This window comes from Archocentrus centrarchus, chromosome 15 (assembly GCF_007364275.1).
Source record: "Archocentrus centrarchus isolate MPI-CPG fArcCen1 chromosome 15, fArcCen1, whole genome shotgun sequence".
Classification (NCBI taxonomy): domain Eukaryota; kingdom Metazoa; phylum Chordata; class Actinopteri; order Cichliformes; family Cichlidae; genus Archocentrus; species Archocentrus centrarchus.
The window spans coordinates 11,521,978-11,545,791 of record NC_044360.1 but is presented as its reverse complement, the minus strand read 5'-3'; the positions used below and the strand labels follow the sequence as shown (position 1 = coordinate 11,545,791).

General features: G+C 39.1%; 1 protein-coding gene across 2 annotated transcripts; it reads right to left on the bottom strand.

Annotated features, from left to right (window-relative positions):
* Positions 1 to 271: 271 nt before the first annotated feature.
* Positions 272 to 23,814, bottom strand: wapla (WAPL cohesin release factor a). Of its 2 annotated transcripts, none has more exons than XM_030748006.1 (20): positions 23,436 to 23,814; positions 22,419 to 22,820; positions 20,755 to 21,463; positions 19,453 to 19,751; positions 19,102 to 19,235; positions 17,888 to 17,983; positions 16,579 to 16,740; positions 15,855 to 15,991; positions 12,725 to 12,836; positions 11,361 to 11,591; positions 10,714 to 10,825; positions 10,495 to 10,592; positions 10,116 to 10,192; positions 9,503 to 9,678; positions 9,117 to 9,232; positions 8,783 to 8,998; positions 7,689 to 7,890; positions 3,376 to 3,464; positions 3,179 to 3,274; positions 272 to 2,243 (listed from the first exon to the last, which is right to left on the bottom strand). In XM_030748006.1, exons 2-20 carry the CDS (start codon positions 22,792 to 22,794, stop codon positions 2,178 to 2,180), a joined length of 3,504 nt encoding a protein of 1,167 aa, XP_030603866.1. In that variant the 5' UTR covers positions 22,795 to 22,820; positions 23,436 to 23,814; the 3' UTR covers positions 272 to 2,177. The 2 variants fall into 2 exon arrangements, with proteins under 2 accessions (XP_030603866.1, XP_030603868.1); XM_030748008.1 differs by having other exon boundaries at positions 19,102 to 19,232; positions 23,436 to 23,813.

Sequence of the window (23,814 nt, the reverse complement as noted above, 5' to 3'; positions counted from 1 at the left end):
GACTCTCACTCTATCCCAGCCAGTTTGTCAGGGATGAGAGAGATCCAGGGGGTTTTGCACATCCACACACACGCACGCACACACAGAGGCATAGAAACAAGCTGGAATACAAAGTTAAGCATTCAGCAGCTGCTACACATACATGAATACAAAAAGGAAGCTAAACTCCACTTGTGTTTAGTAAAGTGTTTGCCTCCTGTAGCTCTGAATACATAAAAATTTCAACTTGCTGAGAATGAAAGAAAACAATCGAAGAAAGAAACCACATAGGGAGTGTACTCAAAGTAGCAACTTTTTTTTGTCCTTTTTTGAGATACAACTATTTACATGTAACCAAAGACAATGTCCTTGAAACGGGTACAAACATTTTTTTTTTCTCTTCCTGCCATTTTTGTTTTTTGAAACAACTCAGAAATATTGTATAAAATAAAAATATCAGCTTCAGGAAAAAAAAAGTAGTCTAAGCATCTGAAATGTCCATTAACTGGTATGTACAGGAGTATTTACATTCAAACGAGAATTTTTCCAAAGTAACTAACAGTAAACGCAGTTGCAGTTATGTTCACTGCAGCCCTACAAAACAGATAAAACTAGCATTTATACAGGTATGGCTGTCATTCAAATCAGTGATCATACATGTGAGCAGTACAAGACGGAAGCTTTTCCAAGGTTCAGGTGCATCAGTATCATCAGTAAAATGACACCAATATAGAATAAATACTGCATGTTAATGCATATTATCCATCATGATATAATGCGCAAAAACATGAAGCTGAATGTGGCCGGACATAGGGAAACATAAGACTTCCCTAACCCCATCCCACCTACGTTTATTAACGTGCATAAAATTTTAGTGAAAGCAGTGAAGTTTGACGTTGGAAACTACAAATTAAGCAAAATCAGCCACACATATATGTACTATGTCCAGCCACTCAGCTGGATTACATGGGGTGGGGTTATAATGAGACAACTTTTTAACACAAACGAGATCTCACTATGCAGGCTTTGCATTTACACAGGAGGAGAAAGCATTAAATTAAATACATTAAAAATAACTTCATTACAAATATAAAGGAAGCACAACAATCATGGTTTGAGTAATTCATCATGTTATACCAGTGAGTTTAAATGCACACCCTAATTACACACTGCTGAAATAAATGAATTTTAAATAATCTAAACAAACTATAATATGAGCAAACAGACAATGGTTGAGAAGAATTCCAACTTTCAGAGAAGCACGTAATTTTCCGAGTGCCGTTATCAGTCAAATAAAGGACATCCCATTAAAGTCAGCATGTCACGCAGTTCTGATTTCTTTAACAGTAATTCATAATTTTGGTAGAGAAATGCCCTCTAGGCAAAAAGAAAAATCTAAAAATATAATGAGCGGAGGCCTACAAAATCAAGCTTCCAAAATTACTGGGCACAAAATTAAAGGCTTAGAAAATAAGCTAAAAATTATATTTCCCTTAAACATTCAAGCCAACTTCAAACATGTAAGTAAATAGATTTTGCGTTCAAAATCATTCCATACAGGTTTACGTACAGAGACATCATTCAAGCATCGATGAAAATGATTTCATGCTAATCTATGATTTCACCCTTGGCTTGGATGTCGACACGCACAGATTAAAATGTAATGATCCATAAAATTTGATTCAGTGGTTCACACTCCAGCTAAGCAGCCAGAAATCAAGACCCGGTAGCAAACAGGAGAGTCCTCCTCAGTGGCCCGCTACCGTCAAACATCTCGGGACGATGCGTGAAGAAGTCTGCTTCATTTAACATTCCACAGATCACTGGGATTTAGCCTCACGTCTGCCCGATTCTCACCTGAGAACGAATCTGGATCTGACTCTAAATGGGGTGTTAGCCGAGTGGAACTGAAGTTGTCTGAATGTCTGTCAGCTAAATAGGGCTTTGGTTCGAGTTGTGCTCCAGAAAGGGAGTGAAACTTGTGTATATTTGTGCATGTATGTTTACGCACATGTCAGTGTATGCCTTTTTTTCCTCAGTTTAGAGTGATCGCAACAACTGTTGATCAGGTGAAGTCAAGGGAATGCTGCTGAGACTCCAATGGCCCCTTGTGGCTTCTAATGGGTAGGAGAGAACAAGAGTAGCCTGGGAACCATTTAATGTGCAATCGGAGTAAGAGCTCGATAGTTTGCTGTCTGTTAACAGTGCTCCAGGTAGTCGATGACCCGTGAGATGGACTTCTGTCCTGTGGTGCCCATTGCACACTGTGTGGAGACAGAACAGGAAAAACAAAAACAAGTGTTTGAGGATGCCAACAACTTTACTTGTGAGGTCTCGATGCAAACCCTGATGTTTTAGGATGCTTCTGTTCAAAGGCAATGTTTATGAAACAGATGGTTCCTATCTTCAGTTCTGACAGGATGTGTCACAATCAAAGCTGCTGCAAAACACACATCTGTGGCTGTGGTAGTGCTCACTTCAGATGAATCTTTGAATTATTTGAAGATTCGTATCAAGATTCAATTATGCGTCGTGGACACAAAAAATTATTTGTTAACAATGTATTGACCACATTTTGTATTATAAAGAGGGAGCATTTCATAAAAGGCGCACACTACTCAGAGCTTTTTTTTTTTTTTTTTTTTTTTGAAGACAACCAATCAAAGGCTTTCATATATTCATCTTTGAAACTGTTTGAATTCCTCAGTCTTTTCATTAAGTAATAAACTGAAATAAAGGCTCAACATTTCACTCACTTTCTAGGGGGGGTTCTGAAAGAAGCTGAACTGAGCTATAGAAAAACTGCAATTATTTGAAACTAAACGGAAAATGTGGTATTATACAGAATTACTGGGCCTCAAGAATGTTTATTTAATCCAAGCCCCTTCACGGCACAAAAACATGCTTTTTGCTCAATGGATCCAATTAAACAGCTTTTTGTATCTTCAGTTTAATTTGCAGGAAAGCCAAGGATTGCATCAACACTTGAAGGCATTTTGGGGGGGGGGGGCTTCAGTGTCAGTATTTTCACTACTGTCGTTTGAAAATGTTTTGTTTTTAGGAGAAAGATCTGTTTATTTTGTTGGCCCTCTATAATTCTAATATTTGTGTTTCTGCATGTCTGTAGATAATTATAGCTTTTTCAATTTCAACAACATCATGCAACACTGATAACAAGGTTCCTGACAGTCACACTCACAGTGAGGTTCATGAAACTCAAGAACTTCTTCAGCATTTCTGTCATGATGGAGAAATCTCCTTTAGGTAGATGCTCTCTCACAGTAGTCACATTAATCTAAGGATGGGAGAAAAAAGGCATGTGAGCAACAAATATAGAAAGATTATTAAGAGATTTAGAAAAAAAAAAAAAAAATGGAAATCTGCACAGGTTCTCACCTGGCTGCCCTGACAGAGGCAACCCAGCAGTAGAGCCGTGTAGGAAGCAACAATGCTGTCCTCCATATGCTTGCCTGCGTGCTGCAGAGCTGTAGTAAGCACAGAGGAGAAAGAGAAGGTTTCACAATTATTTACACACTATATATTTAGCTGTTTAACTTTACTTTTCAGTTTTCCCAACACCTCTATACAACACTAAAAAGAATGAGTCATGATGAAAATCCACCGCAGTCCCACTGTCCTGTTTTACTCTGCTTCTGGAGGTCGCATTCAATAGGCCTAGCAAACACTAAAGAACAAAGTACTTCTGAACTTGAACTTCAATAGAGCTGGAAAAACTAATCAACTGTAACAATAGCTGGACACATTTCATCATTCATTAATGAAGTCTATGCACCGTGGCATTTTAACATTCATGTAGATGCGGAAAATAACAGCCTCGACACTGCATTTAATCTATCATTCTCAAAATGTAAATGAACCTACCTACCACTTGAATCACTCTGGATCTTGCTCTGACATGTAACAGAAACTGAACATTAATAAATGTCATTACAGTAGATTATTTTCATCAATGCCATGTGCCACCACAGTGCAGAGCAGCTACCTAAACTCTACTCCCGCAGATCTTGTCAGTAGTTTTACATCTTCACTGGGCACGACTCTGGATACTGTGGCTCCTCTGAATAAGAAAGCCTTAAATTAGAAGTGCTTTACTCACTGGTATAACTTACAAACACAAAGCTTACAGCAAATAACCTGTAAGCTGGAGAAGAAATGGCGTCTCACTAATTTAGCCCTTTGTTGCTCTATAAAAAAGCACTCCGTAAAGCTAGGACATCTTACTATTCATCATTTATTGAGGAAAATAAAAATAACCTCAGGTTAACACTGTAGCCAGGCTGACGAGGAGTCAGAGCTCTGTTGATCGAAGTATTACTTTAACTAGTAATGTGTTCATTAAGTTCTTCAAATAAAATTTTAACCATGAAAGAAAATAATATTCATAACCTCCCACAGATGTAACTCACTTGATCTTTCTCAGTTAACTTCAACGTGTCTATTAGACCCCATTTCTACAAGACTGTTCAAAGAACTCCTACCAATAATTAATGTGTTGATCTTAAATATGATCAATATATCTTTATTAATGGGCTACATAACACGGGCTTTTAAGGTCGCAGTAATTAAACCATTACTTAAAAAGCCATCACTTGACCCAACTGTCTTAGCTAATTATAGGCCAATCTCCAACCTTCCTTTCATCTCAAAGATTCTTGAAAGAGTAGTTATAAAACAGCTAACTGACCATCTCCTGAGGAATGGTTCATTTTAAGAGTTTCAGTCAGGATTCATAATTTATCACAGAACAGAAACAACACTGATGAAGGTTAAAAATGATCTTATGGCCTCTGACAGCAGACTCATCTATGTGCTTGTCCTGCTAGACCTCAGTGCAGTGTTCGATATTGTTGATCATAATATTTTAGTACAGAGATTAGTGCATGCCATAGGTATTAAAGGTACACAAACCAATTAGCTAAACTGCAGGAATGTCAAAGCATAAAGGCATGGATGACCTGCTTTCCTGCTTCTAAATTCAGATAACACCGAGGTTATTGTACTCGGACCTAAAAATCTTAGAAACATGGTGTCTAACCGGATACTTACTCTGGATGGCATTACCTTGGCCTCCATTAACACTGAGTAATCTTGGAGGCATTTTTGACCAGGATATGTCCTTCAATGCACATATGAAACAAATAATTAGGACTGCTTTCTTGCATTTGTGCAAAATCTCTAAAATTGGAAACATCCTGTCTCAGAGATATGCTGAAAAACCTAGTTCATGCATTTATTACTTGTAGGCTGGACTACTGTAATTCATTATTATCAGATTGTCCTAAAAACTCACTGAAAAGCCTTCAGCTGATACAAAATGCTGCAGAGAGTACTGACAGGGACTAGGAAAAAAAAAAAAAAAAGCATATTTCTCCCATATTAGCTTCTCTTCATTGGCTTCCTGTTAAATCCAGAACCAAGTCTAAAATCCTAAAGAGCACTTCACTGGCATACTTGGATATTTAAAAGTAGAATGGGAGGCAGAGCCTTCAGGTTTCTCTTCTGTGGAACCAGCTCCCAGTTTGGAGTTGGGAGACAGACACCCTCTCTACTTTTAAGATTAGGCTTAAAACTTTCCTTTTTGATCAAGCTTATATTAAGGTGACCCTGAACCATCCCTTAGTTGTGCTGCTACAAGCCTAGGCCACTGGGGGCTTCCCATGATGCACCAAGGGCTGCTTCTTCATTTACCTCTTTTCACTCTCTATTGTGTTTATACACCGCTCTGTATTTAATCATTAGTTATTAATAATCTCTGGCTCTCTTCCATAGCATGTCTTTTGTCCTGTCTTCCTCCCCTCACCTCCAACCGGTCACAGCAGGCATCTGCCCCTCCTTTAGCCTGGTTCTGCTAGAGGTTTATTCCTGTTTTCCTTCTCACTGCTGCCAAGTGCTTCCTCATAGGTGCTCGTCTGATTGTTGTGGTTTTCTCTGTATTATTGTAGAGTCTTTACCTTACAATATAAAGCACCTTGGGGCAACTGTTGTCGTGATTTTGCGTTACATAAATAAAATTGGATTGAATTAATTGGCAAAGACTAACGACACAGCTGAGAAAGAGGCTAAATTTAAACAGATTAAAGTGTAGAAGTTAATTTGACAAAAGCACAGCTGCACTCTACATCAAGGCCTTCTAAAAAGGCCAATGACGGCAAAACAACAAGAGCTGATGTGGTTGCATGGCACATCATCACTCGATGACCAGAGAAAGCATGGTGGAGCCATGAATCAAGGAGACCCAGTGTCTTACTATTGTAACAAACCCTTATCACAGCTATTCTTAAAGGGTTCTCACACCATTTTCAACAAAATCACTGCTTTGCAGACTGTGCTGGAAATAAAATTTGACGCAGCACAGATCGAGAACAACCAATCAAGAACAAACGGACTTTCCAATATTTCCATGTCTGTAATCCTAAATTCACTGCAAATATCTCTCAAAACTATATCCAAAAAAAATTGTATTTCCTGATGCATAAACTGCAAATAAACAACACATTCTCCCCAAAATCCTTGTCCAGCAAACCTCTCGGCTATGACCAGAAAAACACTCAGCACAGCCACACACGTCTACAGGGGTGCGACCTGAAAAGTCAGCCAGCAAAATCTCGCCCATTAGTGATGCTGGCAACTTTTCCATCTTTCTTCTGTGGCAAATACCCTGTGTGGATTTTGATCTATCAATGTTATTATTATTATTAATTTTTTTTTTTTCAGTAAACCTTTTTTAGTTTTTATTAGAAGTTTGATCATTTACGTAGTGCTACAATTGTCTGCTTCATTATTAACCCGTAACAATTCAAAAAACGGATGAAGTTTGACATCTTCAAGATAAAAATTTGTTGAAATTTGTTTCCCATACATTAATCCAGAAGTCTTGAAAAATTTTAGGAAGCCTACAAAAGGTTAAAAAAAAAAATCTGGGCTAACATCTATCAACAAATTGCTTAGTTAAAATAATTTACATAATAATTGAAATATTCCTAGTTGGAACCTGTATCTTTGGAGTACACAAACTGAGTTTATCAATAAATTACCAATATAAAACTCCAATGGCAACAGGAAAACCATACAAGGCATCCACCTCTGACAAAATCTGTGGCTTATTGACTTTTATGGCAAATTTAAGTCATTAATTTGTCACCATACTTCTGCCTCACCAGCATCCAAAAATTTTCTTGTAACTCAAGGAATTAACAAGATCAATGTGCATTGTAGTTTCAGTGGAAAGCTCTTCCTGTGTTAGTACAATTTATTAAACAACTTATACACAGAGCTAATACACAGACTTTTAAGATGCAAGTGACAACTATTTTCATTATGGATGAATGTTTTGAGTATTTTCTTCATTGTTTGGTCTGTAAAATACCAGAAATTCACTGTCACTTGAAAAGCAGGAACCAAGCAATGTTGGATAAATCTGTCTTCAAAACTTATGACCATTATCAAAACTGCTGTCTTTTTTGCTCCATCAGTTACTGAATACTTAATGGGGATATTTTTCAAAGCTTTATAGTTACGGGTATCTTGCAGTTTTCTGGGCACAAAACACAAATCATTCTTATTCCAGACATTATTAAGTTACGCTTGAATTATTGAGTCAGCATTTATTTAGATCATAATTTTACTCAAAGCTAAAAACAGCTCTTATATGCACAAAACCCCACTTTCAAACCCCTCAAAATATCTACCTTTATTTAAGTCCAACTCTTCATCCTCCTCCTCTTTCTTCTCAGTTTGGCTGTCATTTGTTTCGGCTGCCACCCACTGGATCTCTCCTGATGTCTCTTGCCACTCTCCGCTTTGGTCTAATGCCGGCTTGGGGGCCTCACTGATGAGGTCGTCAGTCTTAGCCTCAGCCAGGATGGCAGCACGCTCCCTCTCAAGGAAGAGCTGGGATTCCAGGGGAAATAAACAGATGTGAACTCCAAACACAAGCCAAAAACCAGAAGCCAAGTAACATCAAATTTTTCATAAATCAAAGAGAATAAAAGAGTAGCAGTTTAGCATGACAGCAAAGGCATTTCATCTTGGCGAGGTTAGAAAGCAAACAGGTATGCCAAATACTTTGAAATAAGCCTTTAGGTCTTGAGCATTAAAAGTAATTTTGAGGTTAATTGCCAATTTATTCTTAAAAGTTTCCAGACTTTCAGAAAACGGGCAAGAACTTTGGCTGAAGTGATAAATAAAAAAGCAAAACCTCAATAAAAGTTTAAGCTGAAAATTCAAATCCACAAACAAGCATGCATTGATTTACAGTTCAATTCAATTCTATTTATATAGCGCTAAATCACAACAAACAGTCACCTGTTTGCTTTATATTGTAAGGTAAAGACCCTACAACAATTACAGAGAAAACCCAACAGTCAGAACGACCCCCTATGAGCAAGCATTTGGCAACAGTGGGAAGAAAAAACTCCCTTGCTTATTACTTGATATTCAAGCTGGGTGCAGCTATAGATGTGTGCATTTAAAGTATTCAAAGGGTGGCGAAATTGGAAATGTTGAAAATGTGTTGTTGTTGAAGATGTGTTAACAGGTGAATGAGTGGGCCATGTGCTCATGGAACAGCCAAAAAAAGGACATCAGAACACCCTGTTATTTTGCTTATGCTCAAATCATTAATACAAAAAAAGATGTGAACTCTTCAAACTTTATTAAACTTTTTTTTTTAAAAACAAAAAGACAAAACAAACAAACAAACAAACAGGAAAAAAAACAAAACAAGCGAGCCACATCCAGTGACTGCTAAATATTGATGTATGAGTTCTGGCACAGTTCCTACCTTCACCAGTGCAGCCAAAGCACCGGAGGACTTAGGCTTGTCAGCCGTATCTCCCTGAGTCTCAGCTGACTCTGCCAATGTGTCAGATTGCGTTGGGTCAGCAGGCTGCATCAGGCTGTCTTCCAGACAGGTGCCATCGACATTGTACTCCATGTCCACCAGACAGTGGCGGTTTCTGGAGCTGTACTCCACAAGGTTAATTAGTAGACCCAGACCCTAGTATACACCACAGAATACACAAATGAGACAATCGCATACATACATAAAGTTACCGACATTGCGCCAACAACTGTACTGTTGCAAAGATGTTTTGTGTTGGAGAAGAGAACCTTACCAGCACACGCACGTCAAAGCGCTGCTCCTGGGGGATGTAGCGTGGGACTTGAAGGACGCAATTTAAAGCAGTCACTATTAGCTGTTCCTGTTCACCTGTCTTAGTGCTTCCCCACTCTGCAGACAAAAATAACCTCATTATTAACCTCTGTTCCAACTTGTCAACATGATTCCCTGCTAAGCACCTGAAACTATAAGCATACATGATACAACTGAATTCTAGCTAACCACACTGAAAAGAATATATTCCTATATATTAAATGCATTGAAGTACACAATGAGCCATTTCATCTTTACACATTTATAGAATTACAAGCCAAATGAACTACAGTATAATACTGACTTATTGCTGTTTTCCATAAATGGCAAAGTTATAAATGAGAATACCATTGTCATGGGTAAGGTTGAGCAGCACTCCAATAACAGCCCTCATACAGTCCTCCACTGCCTTTCCCACATTAGTGAAACTGCAGTGAGGCAGTGCTGCACCCGACGAAGATAGAGAGGTGTTGTTTAATGCCCTGCTGTACCGCTGGATCATGTCCTCACAGTATCGCAAAGCTCTGATAAAAGTATGAAAAGATATTGTTGACAAAAAAGTTTCAAAAAGTGAAATAAAGAAAACAAAAAAAAAGAGAGGAAGGAAATATAAATCATAAATACATGAAGTGCAAGGGGCTTGGCTGAGATCTTTGACTGGTACACTGTGTCCATGAATACAAACAAAGAAGCCAATCCATGGTTAAAACTAAGATCCAACCTGTCTAGAAATCAATTTTAGAAACCATGGACCTGGTTATTAGTGTGGTTTTCTGTTATCCAAATCTGTCTCTGACAGGCATGTGAAGCTCTATAATTCCCCTGAGGCGACTATATAATCTGATGAGTAAAATGATTTTCCAATAAAAAGGACAAACTGAATGAACTCTTCTGACAGCCAACGCTTCAGTATGTGTTTCTGGACAGTCAATAATAGCTGAAAGCAGTAGCAGGTGCTCACCTGGCAGAGGAGACAATAAGTTGAGAGTCTTTGTAGGCAATCAAGTAACTCTGATTTTCAGGGTTCTGCACTGTCACCTATTGGCAGAGGATGAAAGAGAAATGAAATCAATATAGGAGAATGTACACAGAGCCTTGTAAACAAGACAAGAAACACAAAATGAAGGGAGACCCTTTATGTTTTCCTCAGAAAGCTGAATGGCATTTTAAGACAGCTGATAAAGAAACATTCAGTACTTTAAGCAAAAGCATTTTATCAGGTAACTGAAGTCACCAGCCAATTCAGAGCTTAGTACTCAATTACTGTTGCCCTTGATTCTCTCTCACTCTAGTATGACTTTGGTACAAGAGAGAACCCAAATTGACAGAACTGCACTTACACTTTCAAGGACTCTCAGACACCTTTCAGCCCCCCATAAAGATGCTACAAGGTTCTCCTTGTCATCCTCTTGGCTCAGGTTGTCAACACACTCTTTCACTATGACAATGCAACACACAAGGCACATGGCAATTACACAACTGCCACACAAACTCTTTGCACATCTATGCAATGTACAGCACTAGGTCAATATGAGCATGGTGGCACCCAACACACTCACCTTTGTCAACAATATGGTCGAGGCCTCCCAGTAGCTGCAGCTCTTCTTTGAACCAATCACCCGCTCTCTTGGAGGTTAACGAGAGCAATGTCTCCATAGCAAGGTGCCCCGTCTGCAGGGAAGAGGAAAGAAGCATAGAAATGTATGGATGCTCGTTATTATCAAAGAAATATAAATAAATTAGAAAACATGCCAAGTAATTAATGTTAAGTAATATTAATGAAGTAATGTCATTATACTAACTCATTTTTGACTAAAATATTGTTGATTGCTTGTGACATAGCAAATTAAAATTGACAGTTGTGCTGCAGTAAGATTAGTGTGTTTAGATGCAGCTATTCTTTAAAGTTATGTTTATTTTCAACAAACAATTGCTTAGTAAATTCTAAAACATTGGACAGGAATAAGGGAAAGGTGAAAAACAGGGAGGTGCATACAGATAAGCTGAGACTGACAACAGAGGTTATTAGGTCATTAGGTTTTTACCAAAACATTTCCGATGATGCTGTTTAAAATTTTATGTAGTGTTACTTATTAAATAAATATCTGAACAACCCAGTGAGACTGTGGTTACTTGTTAAATCCAAGTTGCACAAAGTCATGAAGATCATTTGTTATGATGATTTCATTATTGATGAACAACCTACCGTGATGTTTTCCAAGTCAAGGTGCTTGTTGTGCACAGTCTCGCACAGCTTTCTGATCTTCTCTTTGACCTTTGCTACCTCCTTTGCTGTGAGCTGATCCTGATGACCCGAGTAGTCCTGGTCTAGTTCTAGCAGCTTGATCATTAGCTCCAGACATGCTCTGTCCAGATCCATGTTAAGCCGATCCCGACTCAAAATGTACATCAGGGCAGCAGTGCAAAGAGCAAGATTCTGATAAAATGACAGATCAGACTTTACAAAGAGGTGCAGGTAGTGCAGAGCATATGGAATGAGACCCTGGATCAGTAAGAAAATCTTATTGTGTATGACTATCATTACACAGTGCTTCAAGTTTCCAAATTACCTTTGAGTCAAGCAAAGTCAACTATTTATATTGTACATCTAAAAACAGGAGTTGGCTAAGAGTGCTATTCAGTCATAGATTACCAATAAGAGAATAACAGAACACAAACAATTATAAACTGCACTAAGAGAGAAACAGAAAACATATTAAATCATAAAATGCCATTAAAATGACAAATTAAAAATGGAATAAGGCCAATGGACAGCAACAACCAGTTATGACTGTGCAAATAATTTTGTCATGCATTCCCTACGTAAATGCAGTGTTTTAATGACGGTCGTACTTAAAAAAAAAAAAAAAAACCATGACGAGCTACCCAATGACCCAGTGTAAACAAGGGAACAGCTAAAATTTAAGACTGTATTCAAAGCAAAGACTAATGTTTTTTAAAACATTACATTAAAAACAAAAATGTATTCAAAGGTACATGTTGAGCATTACTGAATTAATTGCAAACCTATTTATACATGTATATAATAATAATAATAATAATAATGCCTTAGACTTATATAGTGCTTTTCACGGTACTCAAAGACGCTTTACAATTCCATGCACTATTCATTCACACCTCAATCATATTTGGTGGTGGTAAGCTACTAATGTAGCCACAGCTGCCCTGGGCCAGTCTAACAGAAGCATGGCTGCCAATTCGTGCCTACGGCCCCTCCGACCACCATCAAACCAGCGACCCTCCAATTGCGAGGTGAGCACCTACCCACTGCGCCACTGCCACCCAGTGTATTTAACCCTGGTATGTCCTTTGAATCAGTATTGAGGTCTCCATGTACTCTTCTTGGATTTGGATAATTAAATACCAAAGAAACAAGGTTCATGATTCAAAACTTCATCTTATTTGGAAATCTAATAGTTCACTCACAAAATAAACTGAAAGCACCAGTTATTCAAAAAGTGGGCAGCAGTTCCATCTGTCAAAATTTCAAGGAGATGACAAAAATATTTGAGGAGCAGGTGACCAAAAAAGAAATAAATTTTTACTGACCGGGTGTTGCGGAGCGTCACTGAGCATTTTGAAGACCTGTGCCACTTTTCCTCTGGCACGCAGATGCATCCTGAAACTGGGCATGGCACACCGTGTGGCCAGGCTGATTATACTAGAGAAGTGAGAGAAGAGAGTGAAGAATGGATAGGAATGTTACAGAAATATTTATGACAACAGCCTACTTCCAAATCAGAAATTAGAAATGGTGATACCATCTGCAAGATATGATGGCAATACAGTCATATCTACAAACAAAAACAAAAAAGAAATAAAGCAAGCTACACAAGAACCATAAGCTTCAATGAGCAATATCTTTAAATGGTTAAAAATTCATGGTTACATCTCAGTCAGTGAACCTGGATGAAGTCCTTTTTTATAGTCTGCAAAAAGAGATTCAGACCCAGGTGCTACAGCAGTGGGAAGAAGACTTTCAGCAATAGATGATAATAAATATTAGATTCACCACCCAAAAGTTTAAAAAGTTGCGAAGAGCATCAAATTTAACATGGCAAACATTTAAAATGAGGAAAGATTTAAACAATAAGACCTCAAAGTTGTCAATGGTACACTTCTCGCACATAAATAGGAATGCACCAAACCAACCTTCTGTTGATATACAACACCCCCATACCTTGGCTTTGGCTTTCTGTTGATACTCAGTATGGATCCAATACAAGTGTTAAATTATTAAGCTGTTTTCCTCATTGTGAGGAAGAGAATGGGAATGATTATTTTATGTGTAAAGAAATGTCAGTGCTGACTTAAACATTACCTTCCTAAAGAAGGTAAGATCAAACAAATAATAAATAAATAAAAATACATCTAATCAATTTACTGAATAGGCAGACATTAGTAAATAAATGACAATGGAACTAAAATAAATATAGTTTAGCTTATTCATCTAATTCCATTGGACTTACTTCATTTCAGCTCAGTGTGACAGTCATTTGAACCCTGTATCTGAAGCTTTTCAGTCATGTCAACTTAGTTGACCAGTTTGAGGGTAAGTAAAGGAATCGAGCATTTGTGAAAGAATGGGTCGCTCTCAGGAGCTCAGTGAATTCCAGCATGGTACTGTGATAGGATGCCACCTGTGCAACAAGCCCAGTCATGAAATTTCCTCACTACTAAATATTCCACAGCTGTTAATGGTATTATAACAAAGTGGAAGTGACTGGGAATGACAGCAACTCAGCCAATGAAGTGGTAGGCCATGTAAAAATCACAGAGTGGGATCAGTGAATGCCGAGTCGCATAGTGCACAGAGGTCAACAACTTTCTGCAGAGTCAATCGCTACAGACCTTTCAAACTTCATGTGGCCTCAAGAACAGTGTGCAGGGAGCTTCGTGGAATAGGTTTCAATAGCTGAGCAGCTGCATCCAAGTCTTACATCACCAAGCATAATACAAAGCGTAGGGCGCAGTGGTGTTAAACACTCCACCATTGGACTCTAGAGCAGTGGAGACATATTTTCTGGGGTGACGAATCACGCTCCTAGCTAGCATAGCTGCCTGAACAACACACCTAAAGCTGGAAATGAGTGAACACACTGCGCCAGGGGAAGAAATTCAGACATCGCCAGTCTACCGCCTTAATTCCTAGGCAAGGAGGTGGTTTGCAGTTTGCGGACTTTGTAAGAAAACGGATAGCTCTACAAGTAAACTTTCTATCATCAGCGAGTATGAGGAATATGAAAAGTTTCGGGAAACCGCCGTCCAAGACAAACCACGACTAGCGGAATAAGGAGGAAAATAATGAAAGGATCGATGTTAATCTCCTTTAAGTTAAAGTAGGTATGTTACAATCACTGGTCATAGGCCAGCGACGTTCTCGGAGCTCACCTGTTTGGAGCCTCGGATAATACGCTGAAGCGGTCTTGCCAAAAAAGCAGGTTTCTGATCAGATGAGGGTGTGTAGTTTCTGTGATTTTATTTTGCTATAATGTAGGTGGAATCCCCCTGGACAGCCTTTTTTGATTTTTTTTTTTTTTTCCCCTCTCATTCTGTCAAGCAATTGCTTTTGAAAAACTCACTGAAGTTTTTCTATTTACATGTGTCATGCCCAGGACACTTGAAAAAGAGATTTTAATCTCACTGCGTTTTTCCTGGTTAAATAAAGGTTAAATAAAAGTAAAAAACAAGTTAATGTCTCAAAAACACTGATTTAAGTCTTATATTTTACCAGCTTGCACTTCTTGTATGAACACATTTTTAAATAATGCAAAATATCGTTTATTATCGTTAGAGGAAATTACAGAAAACATCGAGATGATATTTTTTGTCAGTATTGCACACCCCTACCTCACACATGCACTTTTTGAAAAATGTTCAAAAATTCCCATAAACCCCTAAACCTTGTGGAAAGCCTTCCAAGAAGAAATGAAGCCGTTACAGGTGCAAAGGGTGGGCCAACATCATATAAATCCCTATGGATTAAGGGTGGGATGTCACTGATGAGCAAATACTTTACAATATAGTGTAAACTGAAAACCCTGGATAAAAATGTAGATCATAATTTCGATATTTTAAATAAATGATTTAATTAACCAGTAAAACATGATCAATAATTTTTTTTTTCATGGTTTCAAGGAGAGCACTGTTGTGAAAATGAATATAGAACAATAATAGTTTATCTAGTTTTTCTGTTTTATAAATTACTGGAAGTGAAAAATCATAGAAGAAAATAAAATTTGATTAACAGGCCGAGCCTGAACGGTGGAGGGGAGATAAACAGAAATGTACACAGAGCAGAAAGGATTGTAAACTATAGCTACACAGTCTCTGGTCTGGAGTGCAATTTGATTAAAATTGACTGTTTGTTTTTAAGCATTATCTCTGCATTTTCTCTCTTCTACCACTTTATTGCAAGGATTCAATTCATTCCAATTTTATTTATACAGAACCAAATCACAACAGGATAATAACGCTTACTTTATAAATTTGAAACTTTTATGAAATGTTAACTGGCATGTACTTGTACAGTTCCCTGAAATTTGTAAACTAGTTTACATTAAACAAGTCACTAGAAATTAAAAAAAAAAAAAAAAAATTCAGACCAGACTTAGAACATTTAAGTGTTCCTCTCTACAATGCTACAAAGAAAAAGTGCCAAGCCTTTTATTACACTTACCTAAGGCATCTTGTGTTAAGCGGCTGACTACTCTTGAGCCCCGTCTCCAGGTACTCAAAGTCATCTGTGAACTCTTGATTCTCTCCAAACTCCACCACATCGTTGAAGTGTTTCACATGCTGCACCACAGTGTACAGCTGGTAGAAGGGAAATGGGGTTAATTGTAGCTAATTGAGAAGCACTGCATCTGTCCAGAGACTAAAACTGCTCACACACACACAGCATGAATTGCTCACATTGCTAAATTCCTCTATTGGTTTTATTGCCAGCAAAAGCTTCTAGTATCAATACCCTTCAACAGCAGGTCAGTACAATCAGCAGTTGACTCTGTATGTTTATCAATAGCAATAGTAACACTGTCAGTGAACTCAGCATGACACAGGAAGCAAGACCTGGGTTTATTACAAAATCAGTGTGTGGTGACAGCTTACTGTAGCTGAAGCCATTTTACCTCAGGGGATCTGGGGCTAATAGCCTGATCTGGGGCCAGAAGGCCCATCTGTAAATGACACAAGCTGTAGGGGAGTGGCACTGGCATTGGCATGCATCAAATGAATGCCATCACTTGAATGAGTTAAAGCAGCTTGGCTGAGTGTTAAACAGTAAATATAATTCAGAACAGCACACAAACAAAATGTGAAGCAAGAACTGATCACAAAGATTTGTCTAAAAACTGTTGTTACTCAGCAGGAAAAAAAAAAAAATCTGTGTACTCTGGACTCACCTCCTTGTCTTCTTTTCTGCATTTGAGTGCTGTGACAATATCCTGGTGGGGTCGTGTGGGGATGGTCTCTGACTTAATGACTTTGGGTGGCGGTGGAGGAGCTTTGAACAAGCCGTCATCTTTATGGGAGTTGCTGTCCTTGCTGCTGCTCGATAAAATAGCCTAAGGACGAAAAAGAAGCTGAGAAATGGGGCTCATACCAAAGCAACAAAATCTGTTTAATGACATGTCCACAAGATTTACCACAGCTGAACAGTCTGTTAACCACACAAGTCTTTAATAAGTGCTGTTAACAGATGTCAGATGAGGTAGTGCAAAGTTAACAATAACTTTTAAATCCCAGTCGCCAGACTCTGATTAGCTTGTCTTTAAACAAACATTATTTCCACGGGGGTAATTCAATACAAAATATACAAGCAAACTTCACTTGTCTGGAAAAGTAATTTCACTTGAACAGCAAGACTAATTAGAGCAATTAATACAGAAATTGTTGACTACTCAGAGACCAGTAAGTAATATCCTAATATGTGGACATTACAAACACAAACACAAATAAATGGTACCAGTTAACAGCATATGCTTTACATAATACCCAGTAATAGTGTTTACCTTCTTTGTGCAAAATGAATGTATACATTCCTAATGAGCACTTTAAACATACAAATTCACCCTCAATGACAGATGGACATTTTTCCTTACAACGTGACTCCCAGTTACTACACTGAAAACTGAAGAGGAAAAGTTAGTTAATGTGTGACTGACTTGTGGCATGTTTAAAGCCCAGATTCAGCCACAAAAATAGCATGTGTACCACCTGGTGCAAAAACAGGTTTAGTCTATATTTCCCACTTCACAACATCTGGATTTTTTTGTAACTCACGTGTTTACATTTTGTTATAGCTTATTAAAACTAGGGGTACGATCACTTTGACAGGTGTAAATGGTAATGGACTGTACTTACATAGCGCTTTCATACTCAACCTAAGCACTCAAAGCGCTTTCTTACTACAAGCACTTGGGGTTCAGCATCTTGACCAAGGACACTTCGACAGACTAGGAGATCAAACCACGACCTTCCAATTAATAGACGACCCAATCTACCTGAGCCACGGCCACTCAACATCAGCTGTAGATGACTTGTCTATGAAGCTTCATCTCCACTACTGGAGGACATATCTTGGAGGACAACTTACCACTTTACCCACTGGTCTAAATATGGTTAGTTAAAGCTTAACACTTAGTTAAAGCACTAACATTAAGGCTTCAAACTGCAGAGGCAAAATACAAAAGGCACAATGCAATATCTTACTGGAGCAGTCTGAGATCGAGAGAGTGGAGGTACAGGTATCTCTTCAGGTTCAGGCTGGTTCCAGTGGCGAGCATTGTACACAGCTTTAGCGGGAGACTGAAACAAAGCCAAGAACTTAAAAATTAGTTAATTAACTAAAAGAGCACATACATTTAGTCAGCATAAGGAAATACTATTGGTGCTTTTAGATTGATGCCTTTTGATGCTGACAGTTAAAAATAGAAACTATATAGAGCCGTTTAAATCTCTAAAATAAATAAATAAATAAATAAAATACTTCTAAGTTATTGCTGTAAATTAGCAGAACTGAACACAAACACTGCATGCTGAATTCATGTTGATAGACTAAGACAACAGCAGCCTCAGTGTAGAACATAACAGTCCCCGAGCAGCACACTACATTTCCTGAAAATGACAGATTGTGAAACTCAATTATATCTTACAAAGACAATGTAGGAAGTTTTGCTGAAGATGTAGAAAAAATAAACACACAGAATTAGTAAGACACACAACAAATAACCTAAAGCCACTACAAAACATGATCTAGATAAAGAGAGAAAATGTGGGCGTTACACAAAACAGCACAAACATCACAAATCCAAGAGTTATGAGAAAATATGGGCCTGACCAAGATGGAATATCCTTCAAAGTGAAAATCCACTATGGGTGCGTGCAACTGAATGCTGCACATTTATGGAATTCAAGTGCGACTGCTGTCACAAGTTATTCCCTGGGCATCACAGTTCAATGCCTTAAGTCTCCAACTGTAGGTCTAACCTGCATCACTGCTGAATCACAGAGTTACACAAAATGACAACCATATAAATTTAGTTTTCAGTTGAGCCTCTTACCCACCCACTTGCTCTGATTTTTCTCTGATGCTGTCCTCTCTCTCATTATCTCAGGCTATTTTCAGACAAGCTGGGCACTGTGTTATGTAAATGTCATTTGAACATCAATAAGCCAAGAAGTGTCAGACCTGCTTTAAACCCTGGTCAGGAGTAAGGTCATGAAAAGAGTTAGATGACTCATAGTGAAACAATTAAATTGATCACAGACTGCAGTTAAGAGATTGGTGCCTGCTTATCGTCTATGTAATTAAAAAAAAAAAAAGAACAGAAGTCTGATGGGCAAATATTCAAAGGGACAAAGAAAACATTTGGGTGAATGCAGGCCAAGAAACACACAGCCAATTTCAAAACATGCTCAAATACCTTTTTGGGTCCACTGAAAATCTTTTTCAGTCCGCTGCCAACGTCCCTGGATTTGTCACTTGGCTTCCCTGAGCGTGCTTTCTGGCCCTCTGTGCCACCAGGACTTGAGTCATCAGAAAAGTCAAAAGCATCTGCTGGAGAAACCAGATTGTTGATGGCAAAAAAATAAATGAACAAATAAAAACCAAATAAATAAATAAAACAAGGATGAGTATGTAAATGGGCTGAACATGAACCAAAGTGGGTCATCCAAGCGCTTCAAAGTTAAAGAGATTTTAGGAGTTTATGTGGTTACTGTGCAATAAATTACCAATTACACCAACACCAAATCTGTTTTTAAGGACTGCTCACCTGTATTACTGCTAGCCTGACTGTCCTGAGAGTCACTGGTATGGGGGCTGTCCACGCTGGAGCTCAGAGCAGCTAAGGCTGCGGCTGCCTTCTTGGCCTTCTTTTCTTTGGCCTGAGAGCTCTCATCATCACTGTCACTCTCACTCAGGTCATCAAAGCCAAAGTACTTGATCTTGTAGCTACTCTTGCCAGCTTCTGAACCCTCCTCCCCCTCCTGGTCCTCTTTGTCCTCAAAGCCAAAGAACTCTAGCTTGGTCTCCGTCTTAGTCTTCTTGGTCTTTGTCTGTGTGGGTCTGAACCTACAAACAGGAAGATTTGGGTTTTTGTTAGTTTTTTTTTTTTTTTTTTAAACTGTTGTGTTCCTTTTCCAAAGCAGATGGAAACTGAAGCAGGACAAAGAAAAAAACTCTTTAGTAGAAATTAAGAAAAGAAAACAGAAACCTTTTTTTGTCAATACATGTAACTGTTTAAAGACAACTATAACAAACTGTAGACTTACAATGAAGCACAAACACTAATGCAAGTTTTCCCCAAACACCTGATGTGAATAGCTTAGATGAAAAATAATTCTTATCAATAACTTAATTCAGTATGAATGGTTGACGAGTGATCAGATCACATGCAATGACGCAGAATTTGACATACTCATCTGGCAGCACATAGTACACATTTCAAGCACCATCTGCCATTTTGACTTGTTAGAGTGGGATTTAACATTAATCTGACAAACTAAAGCTTCACCCCCTACTGCCTCTCTTGCTATTGGGGATCCATCTGTCAAAAGCAACAAAATGAAAGAACATGTAAAACTTCAAAGTATGACCCAAAACTTTGAATTGTAAAGCAGGGGACACATCAAGGTAAATCACATTCTTTCAGAACAGAAGCCTAGCCTACACCGTATAACAATACAGTACACGAGAGCAAAATCTAAGTGCCAGTAAAATCTTTATTAAAGTTTAACTTTAGTACTGTGTACACTATGCTGCTCAGTCCTAGTGACAGATCAAGCAAAGGGTGTATCAATATATAATGAAGAAAGACATAATGCCATTTTGGATTTAAAATATTAAACTATCACATGGTGGCTGGCTTACGAAATTGTGTATATATGGTACCAAATATTTAAATTGAAAATATTTAGAACCCAATCTTGACTCCTACAAGAAAATGTATCCAAGTCACCAATCTTTACAGAAAGCTAGATAGCCTGCAACTGTTTAAATAATAATTTTGAATACAACATTTTGAGAATTCTCTCCGCAATGTGGTCTTTAAGACACACAGAAAAATCAGCCTTACCTAGTAGGTTTGGGTGGTGGTGCATCTGACTTCTTCTTCATTTGCCCTGCTTCTCCAAGGTCAGCTGGGGGAGCAAGGCTGACCAGTTCATCGACGCTTCGCTCCATTGAGTCCTGGATGGTGACATTGCACACCGACAGGCAGGAAGGGTGCAGAACTGTGTAGTCCCGTACTCTCCCACCACCCCTGCCCACAGGCTTGGCTGCTGTTTTAGCAGTGGCAGCAGTACTACTTGCACCAGCAGAAAGGGCACTGTTGGGTTTACCTTCGGTACTCGCCGCGTCAGTGGATTTGTTGCGGTTATTTTCTGCAACTTCAGATGATGATTTGTTAGACCGGTTGGGCCGCTGGTATTTTTTGCAATTTGAGACCCTTAGGGTAAATGGGGAAGGGGGAATGTTGTCCACTGGCTCTGGCTGAGCCTCTGCTGAAGGCTCCACCTCTTCACCTTTCATCTCTTCTAATACCAAGCCATCACAAGAAGAAGAGGGTTGGAAGTCTCTGCTACCACCTGGCACGTCGGTGGACAGTTTAACAGATGTGTCTATATTAGGAGAGGAGGAGGTGGGCCTCTGGGAGACGTTCTGATCATCAGAGAGGACTGTGCTTGACAAAGAGGTCCCCCATGCAGGTTTCTGGTTGCTCTCTGATGCACCTTTGTACCAGGGCTGGTTATTTTTAACAGCCTTCTCTTCTGTTGTTTGCTTGCCTGTGAACAAAATAGAAAATAACATGCAAATTTGTAAAAGCTCAGACCGCTACTAAATTGCTAGAATCACAATAAAAATTAATTAACCATGTTAAAGTAAATAGCAAGGTTACACAAAGGCTGTTCTGGGACAGGTCCCGCCACAACCCTAAGTTGGATAAGCAGTTAAGATGATGGATGGATGAATGCTAGGGATGGAACAGTTCATGAAAAAAAAAAAAATCTGTCCAATTCAGTTCACTTGTCTCGGTTCGGGATGTGTGTGTTGTTCGGTTCAGGTCATCCACAAAAAAGCCTTGCGCCAGTAACCCAAATGAAGGGGCAGAAAGGGTAAAACATCTAGTGCAGCAGCCAGGTCAGGGAAATGGCAAGCGGTAAAGACAAAGGAGGCCCAGAGTTAGAGGATGCATCAGTAGCATCATTGTTTTGGTCTGCTGTGTGGGACCATTTTGGATTTAGTGCTACCTATGATGGCAACGGTAAGGAAAGTGGTGGCTAAAACTGCAGTGGTGGGTAAGCACTGTGCAATATGTGTTGCTTATGCTAGGGGCAACACGTCCAATATGACAAGCATTTTGAAATCAGCAATGTCTCCACTTTTACTGTACAAAAATATCACTTCGCTTCAATCTAAGACCTAATGCCTAATGCCACACTGCCTCATTCTTTCAGTTTTTGCATGGCTACATGACATGTCCTTGAGAATAACATATTTCAAACACTGGTGGATTATCTGCTGCCGATTTATGGTATTTCTGGAGCGCTGACAAAATACGAGAACCAAGGCATACCGAACTGAACCAAAAACTGTGACCCCAAAACGGTGATACGAACCAAACTGTGGATTTTGTGAACCGTTCCACCCCTAATGGATGCATTGAAACTGTAAATGTTCTGACATATCAGGGCTGCACTTCAGTGCCCAAATATATTGGTTTATATATTGAAAACCTACTTGTTGAAGACACAGACGCCTCTGCAGAAGTCACAACAGTGGCTGTCCCAGCGCTTTGCACTGTGGTCATCTTCATCACCTCCCCTTCAGGGGCTTTTGTCTGCAACACACTGTGGGAGGTTACAGTCTTGGACTCTTCATCACTGTCAAACCCAAATGGGTCTTCTTCACTATCACTGTCCTCAAGCCTGGGTCTCTTGGGGATCTCAGAAACGTCAGATTTTAACAAAGGCCGTTTGGTTCCCAGCTGAGCCTTGTAGGTGGTCTCTCCCCATTTGGTGGTCAGAGTAGGCTTTTTATTGGAAAAGACCTCCTCAAATTTCGAGTTTGCCTCCCCACCCTTGCGGTTGTACGTTTTGCCGAATCTGGATGTCATGTCGGCTTCTCTATGTTACATATTCCCTGTAAACAGAAGGAGACACCAATAAACATTCAATATATCAGTGGCGTTTCAAATAGTGTATTATAATCAGCGCACATAAATTAATTATAATTTATAAGCGAAGGAAGTGGGGGGGTTTTTTTGGTTTTTTTTTAAAAGGGTGTAATCTTCATGAATGACTGTGGGAAGGTTATTTAAATTAATCTGGCTAAGTTATGGTTCAACTGTTGGTTGATAGCGCATAAAGTTAGCATAGCTAGCTCAAGCAGCACAGCTTTCCAAACCATCATCGGTAAAATGTGGGCAACACGACAGAAAGCTAGAACGATTTAGTGCAACTTAAATAAAACTTAAAGCTCTTTACCTAGCGGTGCGTACTGACAGGACGGCTAACTGCTGTGTTAACTCTAGCTCAGCCAGCCCCTGCTTGTAAAGTTAACTACTATAAAGTTAGCCACTAGCCGTTAGCTTAACATGGCTAACTATGCTAACGTAAGTCTGTTTACATATCTCACTCGGCTGTCGGAAACCTTGCGTTTGAAACATGATTAAGTACTTAAACATATATGTTCGAATGCAGATATTATGGTGTAGAAATCACCCGTGAGTGCAAACGAGTAAGAGCACAGTCTTACCTTTTAACTCCAGCGAATAGCAACCGTCCGCTTGTTTTTTTTAGCCAGCCGGCTAGGCCTGATGTCCCACTCGCACACAAATCAAGCGGGTAAAGTCCGCTCTGCAGAGTAGAAACAGCACTAGAAGCACATCTCTATCCCGAATATGTCCCCACAGCGATGCTTAACAACAAAGAAATGCGTCCTAAACGCTGCGGTGTCTGTAACAGTCTACATATAGTAGATAATCCAGAGTTTTTGCATTTTGTAGTGCTACGGACGGCCATTAAAATATCCCCTCCCTCCTCGAGGCTTGGCAAGACCATCATGTAGAGGGCTGCTCGAAGGGAATCGACCAACCAGCAACAGGAAGGGTTTCCTGTGCTTTGAGACTCTGTGA

What these genes read in the sequence shown, in the direction of transcription:
- wapla (XM_030748006.1), bottom strand. Translation starts at nt 22,794, where the DNA reads ATGACATCCAGATTCGGCAAAACGTACAACCGCAAGGGTGGGGAGGCA. An exon ending in CTTAACACAAGATGCCTTAG is followed by an intron (nt 12,837 to 15,854) that starts GTAAGTGTAATA and finishes TCACTTCTCTAG; the next exon opens with TATAATCAGCCTGGCCACAC. An exon ending in CGACCATATTGTTGACAAAG is followed by an intron (nt 10,593 to 10,713) that starts GTGAGTGTGTTG and finishes GCATTGTCATAG; the next exon opens with TGAAAGAGTGTGTTGACAAC.